The 20,300-nt window shown below is 43.7% G+C and overlaps 1 protein-coding gene across 3 annotated transcripts in view; it reads right to left on the bottom strand.

Moving 5' to 3' along the window:
• Positions 1 to 18,193, bottom strand: part of lamc3 (laminin, gamma 3) — a gene marked incomplete at its 3' end in the record, with an annotated part of 219,918 nt that extends 201,725 nt beyond the window's left edge. For all 3 annotated transcript variants that reach the window (XM_080420017.1, XM_080420018.1, XM_080420019.1), the window contains exons 1-2: positions 17,554 to 18,193; positions 6,701 to 7,005 (exon numbers count right to left, since the gene is read on the bottom strand). In XM_080420017.1, the coding sequence (XP_080276143.1) occupies positions 6,701 to 7,005; positions 17,554 to 17,944 (696 nt within the window). In that variant the 5' untranslated portion in view covers positions 17,945 to 18,193. The remainder of the gene's footprint in view (positions 1 to 6,700; positions 7,006 to 17,553) is intronic.
• Positions 18,194 to 20,300: the final 2,107 nt, after the last annotated feature.

Genomic DNA, 20,300 nt, shown 5'->3' with positions numbered 1-20,300 from the left:
GTGTAAAAAAAGACACTTGACTGCCTTTGAGTGTAGTACTGTGTAAGTGTCAGGTGTGCACAGTGTGGGAAAAAATGAAATGCTGTCTTTATATCTTTCAAGCTTAACATTTTCCTCTGCGCATCATGAATGGTCCATTACCCAAAGAACGCTCAGCCAACAGCGGGGTATAGTGGTCAGAAAACAGCTCAAATGAGGCTAACATAACATGTTCACCAGCAACAGATGTGCACTTCATCCTGACAGCCGAGTACAACACCACCTGTAATGTAAAGCCTTTAACCACTTAAACCCTAAACTTCTTAGTAGACCGGGCACCTCCCCCCTCCTTTTCCCTCTACACCATCTACAGATCAGCTATTTTTGCTGAATGTTTGCCTATAATTAGTAATTAGTAATTAGTAAGTAATAATTATAAAAAGAGTATCCTCCTGCTGCTTGACGAAGGCAGTCGCACCCTCTCCTCTCTCCTCCCATCCTATCCCAAAAACTTTCCAGCCTCTCTCCACTGCACGAGCGAACAGTCTCGGGATAAAAACATGGATTATATTATTAACTGGTCGTTAAACGCAATTGACAAAATTTTCTCAACCCGGCAATCTGGCCCAGATGAGCCAATTTGTCCAGACGGCACCTATCTGAGTGGATACATGGGTGATTCCGACTTCAAATGGAGGGTTCTGTGTTTTGAAGTGCTGCAAATTGAGGATGCGGAAGATGTTTATATCTTCGCAGCAACGATAACAGGTTTCTTGCTAATTGGAGCGGGCATTACACTTGTGTATCGAAAAATTGCCAAGATGAGAGCTGCCCGGGACGGTGCGGAGGCGGGTAGAGCGCTGGCTACTCTGACGGGTATGGCCACTGAGCTAAGACGCGAGATGGACAACATCACCGAGTGGATCCCCAAACTGGACGCAAAGTTGGGCAACATCACTGAACTGAGGCACGAGGTGGACAACAACAACGAAAGGGTCCGTGGTTTGGACACGAAGCTAGACAAGATCATGGCACGTGCGGAGGTCGAAGCTAGAGGTGCCGCTGAGCGAGCCGGTGTTCTTCGCGCCGACATAACCGCGCTGCAAGGCTATTTGACCATGATCAGAGCGGGCATGGACAGACTGGAAGGCCCACATTTGGATAAAGACTAGATAAATTGTCTGGTTTGGATTTTTTAGGATCGATTTGGACCCCCCCAAGCCAAAAAACCTGGACTTTTTCACCCAGCGAAATGCAGAGGAGTAGATATCACTGGGATTGGTATTAAAATGGTATTTATTGGGATAGTGCCCTCAATACCCTCATACATGTCGAACTAGTTCTCCAAAGTGTGTGACACCAAAGTGACAATGATCCGGTACCACCCAAATTTAGAACAAACATGTTCTCATTCTATCTGCTCTGCCACCAAAATGTGGAATGCCCTGGCACCATCCATTACAGGAGTCGTAACACTGGTTTCTTTCAAAATTGGCCTGAAAAACATCCATCAGGAGACCAAAAGGGGAGATAAATGCAAATGTATTTTTAATTTTTTACTCCACTACAATTATTTGAAAACTTTAGTTACTATTTACGATTTTGATTAATATTACAAAACATACATTTACCACTTCAGCCCTATATAAACTTTGGCTATTTGAAAATAGTAGATCTACAAGCTCACAACGCATTGTGAGCTTGTAGATCTGCTATTTTCAAAAGATGTTTTGATATTTTAGACATTTTAAAATACCAATGATACCAATACTTTTGTACTTTTACTCAAGTACATTTCTGACTAATAAAGAATGCGATCGGTCAATCAAGACATGCCCAGAACAGGGACACTAGGGTTCATGAAGGCACAAGATAATATAAAGATGTAATGTGCCTGTCTACAGTGACCAGACAACCCAGTTTGTCAGGGATTGTCCCCGTTTCCCCGACTCCTGAGTCCCCACAAACACCTGTAAAACACCACCATGTCCCAGTTTACAGCATTCTCTGCCAAATTGTCCCGTTTTTCCACCATCATTAATAATAATAATCTACTTGTTTTCAGCACTTAGATAGACTGACATTCATCATGCTGTGCCCCACTCAATATCACCTATAACTACAGTACCAACCATGGTGTTGAAAGGTGCAGAAAAATTCTTATGGAGTTGTCCCCCGTTGTGATGAAAACACCTATGGTCCAGTGTTGCCATGTCTGCTTAGTGTACTGTAAGAGGCTTGTTTTTCTGTAAGGTTGCTATTGATAGTTGTGGGTTGCGTTTTTTTAGGCTTATTTCTAAAGTGTTTTCCACCCTTTTTTGAAAATAGCAGATCTACATGCGACGCGTTGTTCGCTTGTAGATTGTATATTTTCAAATAGCCGTATAGCCTAGTCGCTTCTTTTGGGCTCGTTTTCATTGACCTGGTTGCTTATTTCTCTCACAAAATCTGTGCAGTACAGAACACCTGGCAGAACCTATACCGATATTGGCAGAACGACATCTGAGATTGCTACGCACTCGAAGAAGCTACTGTTCCACTGAGAGAGAAATTGGTTGACAAGAAAGTGCTGCCTGAAGCCCATACTGTAGCACGATATCTCCCCTGAACAAGTGGGAGTGCCTCATTGGCAGGGTGGTAGAAATGTGGTCTTTTAAGTAAGCACACACACATACACACACACACACACACACACACACACACACACACACACACACACACACACACACACACACACACACACACACACACACACACACACACACACACACACACACACACACACACACACACACACACACACACACACACACACACACACACACACACACACACACTGACACACACACACTGACACACACACACACACACACACACACACACTATTTACTCTGCAGTATAAAAATGTGTTTGACTCATGAGTCTCTCTCTTAATTTAACAGTGAATCTGTGAATATATATCATGAAGAAAACTGGTGACACACTTTTAGGGCTGAATATAGCACCTCCAAACATTCTCTCTCTCACGTGTGCATTCACACGCGCGCGCACACACACACACACACACACACACACACACACACACACACACACACACACACACACACACACAGACACACACACACACACAGACACACACACACACAGTTCTTTTCGCTCCTCCCAGACCTGCCTTCTCATCAGCTACACAGTGCTTTGAAAGTGTGACATCTCACCTCCCATTGAGCAGCAGTAGACAGAGGCATCCTTCCTCGAGAGAGTGAGAGCGACACAGATTGAGGGGAAAGACAGCAGCAAGAGGCCCGCAGAGAAAGAAAGAAAGCACATCATCTTTGACTTTTTTCCTATAGCATACACTAATCTGCCACCGAGCAGCGGGATGAAGACATTTTTTTTTGGGTCTCATCCGGGCCCTGTGATGGTCCACGGGGGGTCTGCGACGAGAGGAAATAGAAATGAAGTACACCAGTGGATTAGCTTTAATGTCGCTGGAGGTTGGGCACGTCGGGAAGACAACAGAGACACATGAAAGACACAATGTGCACACAGGGCTGGGATTGGCTACTTAGCGGGAAGCCACGAAAGTCAGAAGGTCTGTTCCTTTTGTCTTAGGACAAAAACTAAAGGAGGAGAGAGAGGAGTGAGAGGACTTGGGTGACTTTAAAAAGAAGGACAAAAATTGCACACACACACACACACACACACACACACACACACACACACACACACACACACACACACAGTGACAAGGGAGGACGGGTGGCATCATTCGGGTGCTTCATTCATATCATCTTTAGTCGCGCTTCACTGTGTCCATTTCCTCCCTGATTCTCACACAACAACAGCTACACTGTTACACTAAATCACCACAATCCTGAGTGTTCATTCAACTCTGAGAGTGTACAAATGTAACCAAATAGACCCGGGTCCATTTGGTTACATTTGCACACTCTCATAGTTACAAATGGATACATTAACCCATTAAGACCTGAGGCCGATTCTACAAATGCCTTCTAAATCAGTGGTTCTCACACTTTCAAGATTTTTCAAAAATGTAAAAAAATAGCAGATGTCCAAGCTTGCAGGGCGCTGTGAGCTTGGACATCTGTCAGTATATCTGTTGTATATCAGCCACTTAAATATCCCACCATACTGCACCTCTGTGGCATAAGGTTCCTTATTTCCTAGAGAGTCACGCCTAACAAGGCAGCACGGCGTGCCTCCAAGCATCTCTAAAGGAGAAACAAAATACCTTCCAATTTCCAATTTAGGCATTTAGCAGACGCTCTTAATCCAGAGTGATTTACAGTAAGCAAGGTAAACACAACGAAATATAATTATCAAATGCATAGAGACAGTGTAGTGCCTCAGTAATCTAGGATCATAGGTAAACCAAGAACCTACTGTATCATCAGTCTAAACATTATAATATCAAAAAATAAATAATAAGTACATTTAAACTTCAGGATGCCAGGTCAACAAATGAACTTGGCATCTGTCTAGAACAGATAACATGCTATCTAAACTACATTTCAACCTTGAAAGTTGAAATATGGAGAGATACAAGCTTTCTGCCTGACAGTGACAATATATAATAGTGTGTGAGCAGTGCACAGAGCCTGGCTCCACCCCCTGAATCGTTTGCCTCGCATTCAGGGTCTGGTGACGCTGTCGAAGGCGGGTGTTTCTCGGTTGAAAATCTGTACGACGAATCGGGATCGGGATAATCCAGTATGAACCAATCGCCAAAGAGTCTGTGAAAAAAAAACTTTGGCCACGCCCCCATCTCAGAAATAGGCTGCATTGAGAGGGCTTTCAGACTGAATAATGGAGTGAAACGGAAAAAAAAGCAGGCTGAGTGTCAGGCTAGTGTGTGTGTGGAGTGTTGATGGTTGTGGTTTTGATTTCTTTGATTTTCTTCCTGTGTTTGAGGGGGGTGGTGCATGATGTGGGCGGATCGATGATTGAGGTCAGCTGTGCATTCAGCTCTGTCATGACTGTGTGATGGTGATAATCATGTTCCTTTGAAGAACACCGTTAACAGACAGTGCTGTATTGAGTCATATTCTCCTTCTAGAACAACAGTCCTCTATGACCTTCACTGGCTCCAAGTCAAACACAGAATAGATTTGGAGATACTGATCACCACTGTACAAGGCCCTCAAGGACCAGGCTCCCCGCTATACCGCTCCGAACTCCTCAAACCAGTGTTGATTTTGTCGACTAAAACTATGACGAAATATGTTCGTCGACTACCTTTTTTCACTGACGAAAACTAAATAAAAACTAAGCTACGATGAATAAAACTAAGACTAGATATATTGACAATTTCATCAACAAATAACTAGACAAAAATGTCAGGGAGGGACTAGTGGAGCAGGGATCCAGTAGAACTAAGACAAGTCATTTTATGTGTGTTTGCGCTCAGGTGTTGCGCTCCGAAAATAGCAGATCTACAAGCCCTCAACGCGTCGCTTTTTCAGCATGCAACCAAGTGTAAAATCAGCCATTACAACACTATCAAAGCAGATAGACAAGCTCATAGCGCGTCAATTCATGCCGCTATATTAGATCTGCTATTTTTGAATAGCCATAGTATAAAATAATGCTTTTTAGCTAAAATCGAAAATGACACAGATGCTTTCCCGGTTTTAATGGGTTAACCACCTTATGTAATGTATACATCAAACACCTTGCGTATATATTTTACACTGTTCATATTGATATCTGACCTGTGTTTTCTGTTCTTTTCTCTCTCATTCATGAAACTGCAATAATGACAGCACTTTCACCCCCCTTTGTACACCTGTAATCCTGTGATGTGACAATAAAGTTGAGTTGAGTTATATACCTGTTTAATCCTCTTATCTTTATATTGTTGTTTGCTTCTTTTATTCTCCTGGAGAGAAGCAATATCAGCCGCTTGTGTTTTATTGAGAGTTCAAACTGTGCAGTCATTCTGCGACATTCACCATAAATAAAATGTATTGTATCGTATTAATGGCACCTTCAGAGGATACATACACAGTGACAAATACCCCTCAAAACGACGAAAAAAAGAAAAATATAGATGTGATAGTACACCCACCATGTGTACTCAGCACAAACACACCCACACACTCATGCAAGTACACACACACACACGCTCTTTCTCGCTTTCTCACACACACCCACCCACACACACACACACACACACACACACACACACACACACACACACACACACACACACACACACACACACACACGTTTCAGACCATAGACCCCCCCCCCACTCTCTAACGCTGGCTCCAGACCAGACCGACTTTGGGCCGACTTGGCGTCGGGAAGCGTCGTATATAGTCGTCCAGTCGGTTAGGGGTAAGTGAACCTAGGATTTATTCGGTACAAAAACCTACCGTCCAATGAGAGTCGGAGGTGGGGGTCCCTTGTGATTGGTTAGGGAAATTCTAAACTAATTCTAATTGGTATTGGAAATTTTAATCCCCTCCCCCTTGTAATCGCCTACACTGGAGCTGAAGCTCCACGCAGCTTCAGTCTGAAAATCAGGCTAACACACACACGCATGCACGCACGCACGCACGCACGCACGCACGCACGCACGCACGCACGCACGCACGCACGCACGCACGCACGCACGCACGCACGCACGCACGCACGCACGCACGCACGCACGCACGCACGCACGCACGCACGCACGCACACTCAGAGTCAGACTCACCTGCAGCACTGCACTCTCATCAAAGTTGTAGGCGCTGGGTCGTCCCTCCAGCGTGGAGAAGGCCACGTTGCCTCCGGTCAGCGGGGAGATGTCGCTGAACTCGTCCGTGCACAGCGCCGCCCGCTCGTCCGTGCCCGGCTGGATGTAACCCTTGGCGTCCTTGCCGTAGGTCTTCCTGCAGGAGGCGCTGTAGTACTGGTAGGGCAGCCAGGGGCCGCCCGGCTCCGTGCGCCGGTAGATGGCGAAGCTCTCCGGTCGGCTGGTGTAGAATTTCAATCGCACGTAGGTTATCTCGAAGGCCTTCCCTGTGGGGGGGGAGGAAACAGATACGCTTATTATGCTTTACACTGCGGACGGAGGAAGAATAGCCTGGTACAATTAGATGGAATGTAGTTATGAACTTGAATCGGGGGTTGACGAATAGGCTATATAGGAAGACAAGTACTGCATGATGATAGTTTAGAGGGCCTGGGAGGCAAAGAGCAAAAAACTAGACATAATTGCATTAAAGAAAAGAGAAAAGACAAGGGAAAAAGACAAGAAAGTAATGGGGGATGCAGCTTAATTTCCCTTGCCTCTGTGCTGGGTATAAATGAATGTCATTCCTGCAGGAATAGAAGAATACCCAGGATTATTTTCTCATTACAAAGAGCATAATGGGCCCCGAACGTGAACCGTAGGTCAAAAAGGAAGAGAAAGGAAAGTGCAGATGTTGTATTGTTAACATAGTGGTACTATAGTGTGGATATTATGAGTAACACAATGGAGCGCAAACATCTCATCACTCCAGAGTGTTAATAATGTTCTCCCAGTGTGTGATTAATAATCGGTTGCCAGTTGGTGCACTTCAAGCATTGGGGCTTCAAGGCAGATAGATCTCAGTGTTTTTAGTGAATTGTGTGAACACACACCACTGCTGCCTCGCACACAATTATGCGTCTCACTGATTAGCCCATGCCTTTGATGCACATACAGTATGGTTTCGGAGGAAGAAAAGAGAGTGAAAATACCAGATAATGGGGAGGCTGGTTTTACCAGGGATTTCCACAGAATCTGTTGAAATCCCATGGTAAAACCGGTCTCCTAATTTAGGCTGTTAGAAATCTGATTTCTAACAGCCTAAATTAGTGAGGGGGGAAAGTTGGAGTGAAACAAGAGAGCCCTCTGTCTACTCTAGATAGAAGATCCTGGGCAAAAGTGGAGATAGTATTCAGAATTTAATTTGGGGGGAGGATTTTTAGCAGACACTGGGTAACTTTGTGCTGTAATTGGTGTTGTACCCTAATTGAAGCAGTGGGGGTAAGTATTTCTTTTTTTGGGAGGGAGGAGATGTGTCAGAGGTGCTGCATACTGAGCAGAACGACCAAGTCTCTCAAGCCTGGGTTCAATTAAACCATTACAAACCGGAAAGCATCCGTGTCATATTAGATTTTATTGCAGATATACAAGCTCATCACTTTGTGCCATGCACGATATGAGTTTGTACTGTAGATCTGCTATTTTTGAAATATCTTGAGAATTAATGCAAATCTTTGAATGCGATTTTTTTTTTACTGAAATCTTTGCTTCCATGGGGGTATTTTGAGATGGGGGTCCGCGGCCAAATTACATGTAATTTTTGGGGGTCCTTGCTTGACATGAAAAGGTTTGAGCACCACTGATGTAGAAATAACAAAAAACTGTTATAGGATTTAGAAGACATTTGTAGAATTGGCCTCAGGTCTTAATGGGCTAATTTAAGCAGTGTGGGGGGGGGGGGGTAAGTCATTTTTGTCAGAGGTGCATACTGAGCGGAACGATCACGTCTCCCAAGTCTGGGTTCAATTGAATTAAAAGTAAGAAGTGAAGCAGCCTGTACATTTCTGCCTAAACTACACAATCTTCTTGCATGGCCACTAGCTTGCTGCTGCGCTTCAGCAGACTGCTGGATATGGAGCATGAATTTCATCAGCATCTCTTGACGTGTGGATAGCTGGGGTGGAAAATATTATTATCGATTATCTTTAATCATCTTGAAAAACAAACAAGGCATCATGATCATCCACCACTTCTCCCTGACTGAGTTCCGTCAAGTTTAGTTTCTACCCCATCACTGAAATCACTGACTGTGGACTGATCTGGGAAATATCAAAGAGTGTTGCGGATTTCTGCCAAAACTCGAGAAGGAATTAGCAGAGCACACACACACACGCACACACACACACATACAAATGATACGCCTAACTTACACTCCGTCGTTTAATGATGTTGCTCACCGGAAATAGCTAATCTAGTCGTGGATGTGACGCGATGTGAGCTTGCAAATCGGCTATTTTCAGTGTGAGACACCGTCGTGTAACGCAACTATAAGTCATGCCTTTTGTCAGATTGATACCACAGTGAGCAGTGGTGTAAAGTAACTAAGTACATCATACACGTATTCTAGTACTGTACTTAAGTACAATTTTGAGATATTTTTCAAATTTCAAGTACTTTTACTTCTACTCCATTACAGCTCAGAGGTGATATTGTACTTTTACTCCACTACAATTATTTGAAAACTTTAGTTACTAGTTACTTTGCAGACCTTGATTATTATTTATACATTTCGGCCAAAATATTTTTCTACATTTTAGACATAACTTGTGAAACGGGACATTCTGCATAATTAGTACTTTTACTGTTGGTACTTTAAGTATATTTTGATGCCAATACTTTTGTACTCAAGTAAATTTTGATTACCGGACTTTCTACATTGCAGTATTGATACTTTTACTTAAGTAGAACATGCGAGTAAGCTTCTTCCACCACTGGTGTGAACTGAAGTAGCACTTCAGAAACTCAACAGAGGGCCTGGAGAGTCTGGCATGGACTCACGTGTTTGTCTGGCTTCACCAAAGCCATCTTAAGGCTTTCCCTACATCATTACAAGGCTTTTTCTCCATGGCGCTGTGCATTCATAGTAGGATGCCATACACTGGCACAGTGGGTAATGATGTCTTTCTCTCTGCTCTTCCAAAAGGCAGCACTACGGTATAAGATAGCTCTCCTCTTGCTATTCACCACCAGCTCTCACTAATGGTATTTTTCTTCCTTTAGTAGCCATACGATCATTTAACTTTCATTTACTCACTGCATGAGGTGAGCTTAGCTTTGTCCTGCTGGCACTGTGAGATGACACAAAAGAAGAAAAATAATACATAAAAGATAGAGTAGAAGGAGATGAGACATTTTGTTGGATGCCCCTCCGAGATGAAATGCAGACTAATTGCAAAGGGTATTAATGTATATGTCACAGTACGTTTGGAGAACCAGTACGATTGAAGACAGAGCGCTCGTTTTTAGGCACGGGGCTCCTTCGGGGCGAGGCGGGGCTTTTCGAGACAGGGTTTATTAGCGAGGCTCGCGAGGAGGAGGAGGAGGACGGCGCTGCGAGGCGGGGGGTTATTACGCGAGGCTCGCGAGGAAGAGGAGCCTCCTCCTCCTCCTCCTCCTCGCGTAATAACCCGTCCCGTCCTCTCCTTCTCCTCCTCCGAGGAGGAGGAGAAGGAGAGCGCGGAGAGGCGGGGCTTTGATGCGCCGACGGAGACCTGTCTTTTGTTGTTCCCCCCCACATAGCAACCAGGAAGCTACGCTAGGGGAACCATAATATCTATGAGGGGAACGCTGAACACGCGTTCACACGCACGGCGCGCCGACTTAGTGGAGCTTGAGGCCGAGGAAGCGCGCCCTCGCGCCTCCAGGCGCGAGTGCCCGCGGTGACCGGCCGACGCTCCACTAGTCGACTCAGCGCCGTTTGATTTGTAAACCGATAGGGACAGAATAGTTCTTTTCATGGATCACTGTGTGTGTGTGTGTGTGTGTGTGTGTGTGTGTGTGTGTGTGTGTCAGGGAGAAAGTAAAACAAAAGCCAGAACACAATAAAAGTATCTAAACAGTCCTGCTTTCAATAAACCAAAAAAAGCATGAGCGCGTGCGCGTGTGTGTGTGACTGTGTGTGTGACTGTGTGTGTGTGTGTGGCCATATATGTTTGTGCACAAGCCTGGCTTGTGGCTCCCTCTAGTGCTGGGTGGGTGGTAAAAACGAGCGCGCTTTCTTCAATCGTACTGGTTCTCCAATCATACTGTAACATATACATGTCCTACATAATGACTTGTGATAGCATCGTCTCCTTTCAGGATTGTGAAGCATATACTTGTGAATGTAGTACAGTGTCTACCTTGTATTTTATACTGTGTGCAATTGCAATAATAGTTTTTTAGGCATTTACTGTAAAGTCATACTATATTAATTAAGCAATACGAAATGCAACACAAATACGTCCTCTATATACTGTAGTTCCTCAGCAGTTCATTCAAACTCTCTGGGTTCCTTGAGGGGGTTCCAAATGGACCGGGTCCATTTGGTCCATCCATATGTACACTCTCAGAGTTATTGGGGTCCTTGAAATTAAAAAGGTTCGAGAACCACTGATCTAGAAATGAAAAAAATATATATATAACAATAGTGCAACATCAACTGAAGCATTCAAAATACAAAATAATTGATTGCTGTAAATGACATATCATGTGATAATGATGGTTTGGGAATGGTACAGACTTTCAGCATTTTAGGCTGTACCGTCAGCTTTTCCGATACTGTACATCTGTATGGGAACAACTCTAGTCGAGGGGTTTGTTATTCAGAAAACTTTACTATCTAGGCCTTTGCCACTTCTGTGCCGTCAACTACATGAGAGACAGAAAATGCTTACTCACTGATACCGGGGAAAAAAAGAAAAAGGTAAAAACTGGGGGTTTCAGATGCACAAATATTTTAAATATTTAATAATCCATGGTGCTATACTAAGCAAAAACATAACAGAAATGTTCCAGCTAAAACCTTCCTCAGTCTGTCAGAGACGGCAAAACCACACACCGGTTTCATACGCGCCAGAAAAGTGTCAGCTTCCATTCACTTACATTCTATGGGAGCTAAAGGGGCGGAGCGTCCCATTGCGGCATGCTGACAGCGTCGCACGTGACATCTGATGCGTGTGAAGCATGGTGTTCAGTTCAACATGCGTGTGAGCTTTGATCGGGCATCGACCGATAAGAAAGAAGCGTCGTTGCGGGTTGACGCCTACTTGGCAACCATTTTCTTTTGAAGTTTTTGTCAGGAATGAGTGACGGGCAGGACCCAGAGGCAGACAAGCAGGAATGTTCAAATCAAAATGTTTATTTAACAAACTGAGATTTCCCAAACAAGCACTAACCATGAACTCAAGTGACATAGGTCTACGGACCAACAAGAACTGTGCAAACACAGGGTTTAAATAGACAGGGGAATTAACAGGACGCATTAACAGGTGAACTCAACAGACAAATCAAGAGACGATTGGCAGAGGGACTAACAGGACACAGGAGGAGATAACTAATAATCACCGGGAGGTGAGACAAGGGAGGTGAACAGTAACAGAACAGAACAGAACAAAGGCCTAAACAGGCCTAAAGAACAGGCCTAAAGAGTCCAAAACCATATAAGGCCAGGGGGCTCTTAGGGCTGAGGAGCGGAGCGTGACAGTTTTAGCACTTCAATTCAAGTCAAACGAACTACACTCCGGAAAACTGGCACTCATGCCCGCCCTGCCAACCGCCCCCGCAAGGCAGCATGGGAAATTGTGGCGTCTGAAGTGTCAGCTTGCGTTGGCCTTACGGGGCAAAAAAAAACGAAACAAGAATGCCTCATCGTTTGGACTGTCGAGCGCAAACTATTTTTCTCCATTTGCATGCCATTTACACGGACATATTGTTCATTCTCATTACTCTGGCTTAAGCCTAATTTATATGTGGCACGACGGTCATTTCCCCCCAAAAAAACATAATAGATTCTCTACTAAAACAAAAAAATGCATCCATTGTTTTCGGGGAGATGATGAAGTGACTTTACCCCTGAACTCCCACGCACTGAAGGAGAGGATGTTTATGTTTACGTAAGGCACAGTTGTATGTATCAGCATAAGCCCCCCATCTCTGGTCTCTCTGGCCCACATTAAAAGGCCCATGCCCCCATGTGAGGTGGTGGTGGTGGTGGGGGGCTGTCCTTTGCACGCCTGTTTTCTTTTCTCTCTCCAAACAAAACAAGCACACTCTGAGGGGGGTTGGCGGGGATGATAAACATGCAGTATGGGGTGGATGGATACTGCAGCCAGGTCAGAGTGTGTGTGTGTGTGTGTGTGTGTGTGTGTGTGTGTGTGTGTGTGTGTGTGTGTGTGTGTGTGTGTGTGTGCAGGGGAGAAGGAGAGAGGAGAAAAGGGGAGTCCAGGCCAGTTCGGGGGGAGTAAACAAAACATAATGAGGAAGAAGGAAAATAAAAAGAGCACTGGGGTGGCTCGCTGGTAAGGAATTGAGGTCAGATTTTTCCCACAAAGACTGAAAGAGAGCAGCGCGTGCACGTGCGTGTGTCGCACACAAACACACGCACGCACACGCGCACACACACACACACACACACACACACACACACACACACACACACACACACACACACACACACACCGACAAGTAAAACCACACACACACACCACACACAACACATTGATGTCTACAGCTGCTTCTCGTTCTGTTTGCCATCAAAGGAGAGACACATCCTGCCTCAGATGTTAAACAATGATTGAGATCTGCCACACTCAGCATTATAACTCTCTCTCACACAGACAGTCACAGCCTGTATAGTTGCAGAAGTTAATTCTAAGACATTTGAATCGATTGTCATGGATTTTGGTATCAATTTAAAAGCCCGGGTGTCCAGTGTGTCCACATGGAGATTTCTTTTTTTTTTACTGTGTGTACAGTATGCCAGTGGTTCTCAACCTTTCAGGCCGCGACCCCCCAAAATAATCATATTTGAACTGGGGACCCCCCAAAATAATCATATGGGAACCCCCCCAAAATAATCATATTTGAACTGGGGACCCGCCACCCTGACAAGCACTTGGAATTGTAAGAGTTGAGGCATTACATTTAGTTTGACTCGGTTCCACAGATAAATATTGTGAAAATAGCTGATCTACAAGCTCACAACGCCTCGCAAAATGTCTTAAAAGTCCTTAAATTGTCACTTCACTGTCATCTGGGGACCCCCCGAAAATCATGTGGGGATCCCCCTGGGGGTCCCGAGCCACAGGTTGAGAACCACTGCTGTGTATACAGTAGTGACTTTGCTGCAATGTGGGTGGTAAATATTTAGTCTAGAGCGCTGTTGATGGGTTTAGTCTGCGTGTCTCGTTATGAAGTATAGGCTGCAGCTGTGTTAGTTAGGGGCCTGATAGACCATAACAGGAAGAGCTTAATGTATTAGGCCTTTACTTCTCTGTCGCATGTGGTAAATAGCAGATCTACAAGCTCACAACAACCGTGTCGCGGTGAGACAACGTATAAATCAGGCTGAGAGACACTCAGTAACATTGCATCTCCAGGCTTTCCAGACACGCAGCGGAAAGCCTGTTTTCTGTTCCGAATTGACCAGTGTGATCCAGTCCGGCGCCTGCTTTCTGTATCTGGTCAGCCGTAAAATAAAAAAAATTGAGTACAGGCCATTTACTAACAGAGTATTTCTACAGTACATTGTGGAATTGCTACTTTTACGTAAAGGGATAGCTCACCCCCAAATTACCTTTTTTTCTATCGATTACACACCCCATGGAGACTTAAATTCATGGAGATTTTTAAGTTTTTGTCTCATTCCTAATTGCCAATAATTAAAGACTCAAAGTGTTTGAGTGCCCTACTGGAGACATTATAGCATCTTTCCGCCGGTCATCAAATTATTGGCTTAGGAATGCGATATAAACAAAAGAAAATCTCCATGAATTCATGGGGTTTGTAATTGATAGAAAATAAGTAATTTTTGGGGTGAACTATCCCTTTAAGCAATAAATCGTCTTCCACCACCACAGTAGCAGCCGTGCCGTTTCTCCTTTCCAGTTTCTAGAAATCGATATCCTCCGACTGATGGAGTCGCTTCCTGCACTGAGTGAGACGATGTGATTGAAACAGTTCCTCCAAAGTCACTGCGCTGACATTTTCAACTCCTGTCATCATTTTCTCACTCTTTATTGCTTCTTTTGAAGCAGACGTTTCTTGTTTTTTTTCTCTCCTCCATGGTGGGGGTTGGTATTTTGTTACAGCTACTACAAAGTCGGGAAGTAGTGGGTGCACTGAACTGTCAGGTTGAATTCTTAACCCTGGGTTTGGATCTGTGGCGCTAACCTGACACATACACACTGCACGCACGCACGCGCACACACACACACACACACACACACACACACACACACACACACACACACACACACACACACACACACACACACACACACACACACACACACACACACACACACACACACACACACACACACACACACACGCTCGTTCATGTGTGCATGTGCGCGTACACACACACACACACATATACACATGATGGAGGAAGTACTACTCGCATGTTTTACTTAAGTAAAAGTATCAATGCTGTAGAAATACTCTGTTACAAGTGAAAGGCCGGTATTCAAAATGTACTTGAGTAAAAGTACAAAGGTATTGGCATCAAAATAGACTTAAAGTACCAAAAGTAAAATTACTAATTTGTGCAGAATGTCCCATTTCACAAGTTCAAAATGTATGAAAATCTTTTTGAAAATAGCATGTTGCAACGTGTTGTGAGCTTGTAGATCGGCTATTTTCAAATAGCCAAAGTATATAAAGGGCTGAAGTGGTTAATGTACGTTTTGCAATAATAATCTAAATCTGCAAAGTAACTAGTAACTAAGGTTTTCAAATAATTGTAGTGGAGTAAAGAGTACAATATTTGCCTCTGTGAAGTAGAAGTAAAAGTATTGGAAATGTACAGTACTTGAGTAAATGCACTTAGTTACTTAACACCACTGCATGTGCGCGCGCACACACACACACACACATACATACATACACATTCACTGGAGATGGACGGGTGAAACGATAGTCTTTATGAAGAAATTGCTTGCTATAGGGCAGGACAAAGCGGGTTGGCAGCTAATCATCTGTAACATCTACAGTTAGAATGGAGCTCAACATGATTGACACACTGTATCGTTGACATTCTTTCCAAGGCAGAATAATGAGACGAGGATGCTATGGTCCTTACTGGATGGATGCATGGATGGGTGATAAATAGACCTAGACCCCACTGACTTTTGAACAGAAATACTGATTTACATTGTAGAACTCTAAAACTAGAATACTAAAACTTCAATTATCCTTCAAAGTTTCTCCGCCAGGCCTGGTGGCCTATCCAGGGCTGTATAAGGTATAAGTTGTGGGTATTGCTGCCGTCAGGACTTGAGGAAGCTGCATGTGGAATATATAGCGCTACAGTATCACGACTTTTGTAAGAAATAGGGTCCTTATTTGTACATCTTGATTGTATGACCTACAGTACAGTTCAAGTATTAGAGTCTAAAACTTAAAGTGGGCTGGTATAGCGCCACCATGAGAACGACACAAAAAAATGTGGGGTTGAGTGTATTCCTTGGCCTACAGGCAGCCTGCAAAAAGGTGCCGATAGGTCCAGCGTTTTCCAAGGTTAGCTGCATACTTCCATGCAAGCATGCACACATGCATGCACACAGGCACACACACTCGCGCACACACGCGCACACACACACACACACACACACACACACACACGTCCGCGCGCGCGGACAGGGTTGAAAACTGTCCCCGGGATTTGGCCTGGCGGAAATAACAAACAATAATAAGTTGATGACATTCCCCCCATATTCAGTAATCTTGTGGCTTAGTAAAGATGGCCATTTTTCATTAAATCTGTCTTTGCAGACAACATTTCTCTTGACTCACATCTTATCCCACAAAATCCACAGACATACATGCCTTCAGCGATGTGTTTGCAATTACAGCAATGTGGCTCTAAGCCACATGTGGAACCAGAGTGCTTTTGAAAACAGACTTAGAGTCATTATTTAGAAATATGTACAAAAGGCATGCTCCAAAAAACAGCTGTTTTCTATTGAACACTCCCTGTTAAGTTGTTGTTGTCTGAGTCAGAAAAGGAAATTTGAAATAACTGGCAATAGTATAAAACATGTGAGAAAACCATGTTCACCACATTTACTCTGGCATCCCTGTTGGCCATGTCGTTATAGGCAAAAATGTAAAACATAATTATCATTATTTTTCAAATTTGTCAACTAAAACTATATTCCATGACACTGCAGTGCACACTGATAGCTGTGACTGTGAGTGCTGAATGCAGCGCCTATCCTACCTGAGGGTTCAAAGCCAGTGAAATAAGACATGAATTTTAGGTCAAAGAATATCTTCTTGTCGATTTGTTAATAAAATAAGAAAATAAATTAAAAGAAGAAGTCTCCCCCCCAAAAGACAAGCTTCTCGATTATTCGATTAATTGGGTAAAAAAAAGCATAGGACCACAATGGAATATAGGACCACCATAGAAATATACATAGGACCATAATAGAAATATCGGACCACAATGGAAACAATCACTTTTTGTCTTATCCTTTTAGCATCATTGTATAATCGTACCACTGTACTATTTTGCTAACTGTTAATGAAGTATTCAGTCAATCAATCAATCAATGTTGCTGTTCTCCAGGTGTGGTGGTGCTACTGTTGGTCTTACCCAGACCCATAGAGAGAGAGAGTTATGACACGCTTTGATCTCGCCGCACAGCGGGCCACTATGGGCTATAGTTCCAAAATATTGGAACTTCTTCATTGAGATAGAAAGAGCATTTCCGCATTCCATTCTTACAATGGGAGTCAACGCTATAGTGTCGTCATGCACTCTCATATTACATCACGCTGGGTCTTACCTAGATGGAGGGTGAGGTTCACAGTCTCGGGGTGCTGGACGCCGTAGAACATGGACTGGCTCTGCCACCACGTGGGCTCCTCGTCCGTGTGGAAGTCCGTCAGCAGGCTGGCGTTGTGGCTCAGGCCCGGCTCGGACGACGCGAGGTCGCAGTGGCGGCAGAGCCGCGTGGAGCCCGTCTGCATGCAGTAGTCCTCGGGCGGCGAGCCGCACACGTTGGAGGCCATGACGGTGCGGTTGAAGGCGGCGTTCTCGAACTCGGGCAAGCAGCGGCCGGCGGTGCCCTGGTCGTCGTAGCAGGAGTCCATGGCCCCCCGGGCGAGGTGGTCCCCGGTACAGTGGAGGTAAACGACGGCCAGGAGGAGAGAGCTCACCGCCACTGATGTATCCATGTTCTAACTCTGTACTTTATATGATCTCATTCATTCAGGTGTTAAGTTTTCACGTGCATAATGGTTGTTATACAAGCAGAGAAACAGAGCTCATTCCCTCACCCTTTGGAGAAGTATAGTCCAACAACACAAATCAAAGCTCCAGTCTTAAGACCTTTGTCTCTTTCTCTCTTTCTGTTAGGTCCTTTATTCTGTCTGTCTGACTTTCTTTCTTTCTTGCTTCTCCAACTAACATGTGTTCTCACTCAGTGGGCTGCAGAGCATGTTAGTGAGGGACCCCTTCTCATCTGGGATAGGATGAAAGAGATACACAGAGAGGAGGGACAGAGGCGGAGGGGGTTTGCCTTGAAGGGTGGAGCAGGGGTTCCCAAACTATGGGCCGGGAACCCACTTTTTTGGGTCACACAAGGATCTTTTTCTATGGGTCGCGACTCGAGTCAATATCCACTTGTTTATGCTATACCATATTAAAAAGCATTGTTTCAAAAGATAAAACATAAGAAATTAGAAGTAAGCAATAGTTAAGCAATAGTTAAGCATTTTCTATATCACTGCTTCTTTCTCATCTATAAATGCTTTATAAGGCATACATAGTCCTGACTTTAGATGGGCTCACACTAAATACTTAGTAGTGTGTAACGTAAGCGTTTATAACTGTGTTTACTAATGCTTAGCAATGTATGAATAATGTGCTACAAATTATGAATTCATGATGAATTAAGTATTTACTAATGCTTAACTAATGCTAAATAGTGTACATATTATAAAGTGCTACACATTTTTAATTTGGGTCTTGAGCTGTTTGGTTCCCAGATTAGGACACATAATCCATAGAGACTCCCCCTCCTGCTGGTCAAAGTAAGCATTGTATCGTGCCACCACCACCAAGAGCAAACGCTTCATCTTCATATAACTGATCCTCACTAATGCTTTATGGCACAATCTCCATCTACTCACTACTCCAACCTTCCCACCGATGACTTAATTGGATGGATTCCAAGCTTAATGGAAACTGCAGCCTTTTCATCCTGGAAAGTTAGCACAGCAAGCACACTGACATAGAATCCACTGTTGGTGCATCAACAAAAACAAAAACAAAACAATCTTGTTTGAAATGACCAACTATCGTGTAGACACTAGACAGAAATGGTACTGTCCTATCACATGCTAATGTCTCCGTCCTATCACATGCTAATGTCTCCGTCCTATCACATGCTAATGTCTCCGGTAGGAGACTCAAAGTTGAAACTTTGTGTCTCCTACCGGAGCCGCCGCGGGTCATCAAATTATTGGCTTTGGAATGCGACAAAAAGGAAAAAAATATCCATGCATTCAAGTCTCAATGGGTTTAAAGGAATATTTTACCTATTTTTTTCCTGAGCCTTTTCCCCATAGCAGCTACTGCTACGGGGAAAAAGGCTCAGGTAATAACAATCTAATTTAATGGAGCAAATAATCACTTTAACAATGTAGCAGCCTGGACTGAATCTGCTAAACGTCTGTGTTGTGTTGTAGCGGTTGTATAGTGGTGAGTTAGTACCTGCATTCACTTAGAGTGTAACTTAATGCATTACATTTTTACTATTTGTACAGTAGTATAAACTCAAGTACTGTAGGCTACTTCAGCACAATTTACTTATACTTATAGCTGCTGTCGGGTAGAAACCTCTTATCTCCACATTCTAACTTGTTGTGTTCTTTCATGAATGAATAACCTTCTTGAGCACAGTACAGCGCGGTGTTGATTTTGACAGCAAATTTTGATTTAGTTTTAGTCATAGTCTTTTGAATAAAATTCCATTTAGTCTTAGTCATATCTTAGTCATCTGAAATGTTTTACTGTTAGTTTAGGCTTAGTCGACTAAATATTATAAGATTATAGTCGACTAAATCTACAGTTGATTTAGTCGACAATAATGTATTTTGGCGGTGCCTTGATGGCGTCGTAATGGCTGATTTTACACTTGGTTGCATGCTGAAAATAGCCGATCTACAAGCTCACAACGCGTCGCGCTGCGACGCGTTGTGAGCTTGTAGATCTGCTATTTTCAGAGCACAACACCCGAGCGCAACCAAACACAAAATGACTTGCCTTTTAGTTCTACTGGATCTCTTCTCCACTCGTCCCTCCATAACATTTTAGTCTAGTTTTTATTTGTTGACGAAATGTATTTAGTCTTAGTTTTGGTCGTCATTGCTTAGTTTGTATTTAGTTTGTATTTAGTTTGTATTTAGTTTTCGTCAGTGAAACAAGGTAGACGACGAATATTTTCGTCATACAGTAGTTTTAGTCGACGAAATCAACACTGCTACAGCGTCACACAAAAGTATCAAAAGTATCAGATCTGCGTGTTGA

This window comes from Gymnoscopelus braueri, assembly GCF_963280865.1.
Source record: "Gymnoscopelus braueri genome assembly, chromosome: 22".
NCBI lineage: Eukaryota > Metazoa > Chordata > Actinopteri > Myctophiformes > Myctophidae > Gymnoscopelus > Gymnoscopelus braueri.
The sequence above is the reverse complement of the archived record's forward strand: the minus strand, read 5'-3'. Positions and strand labels throughout refer to the sequence as shown.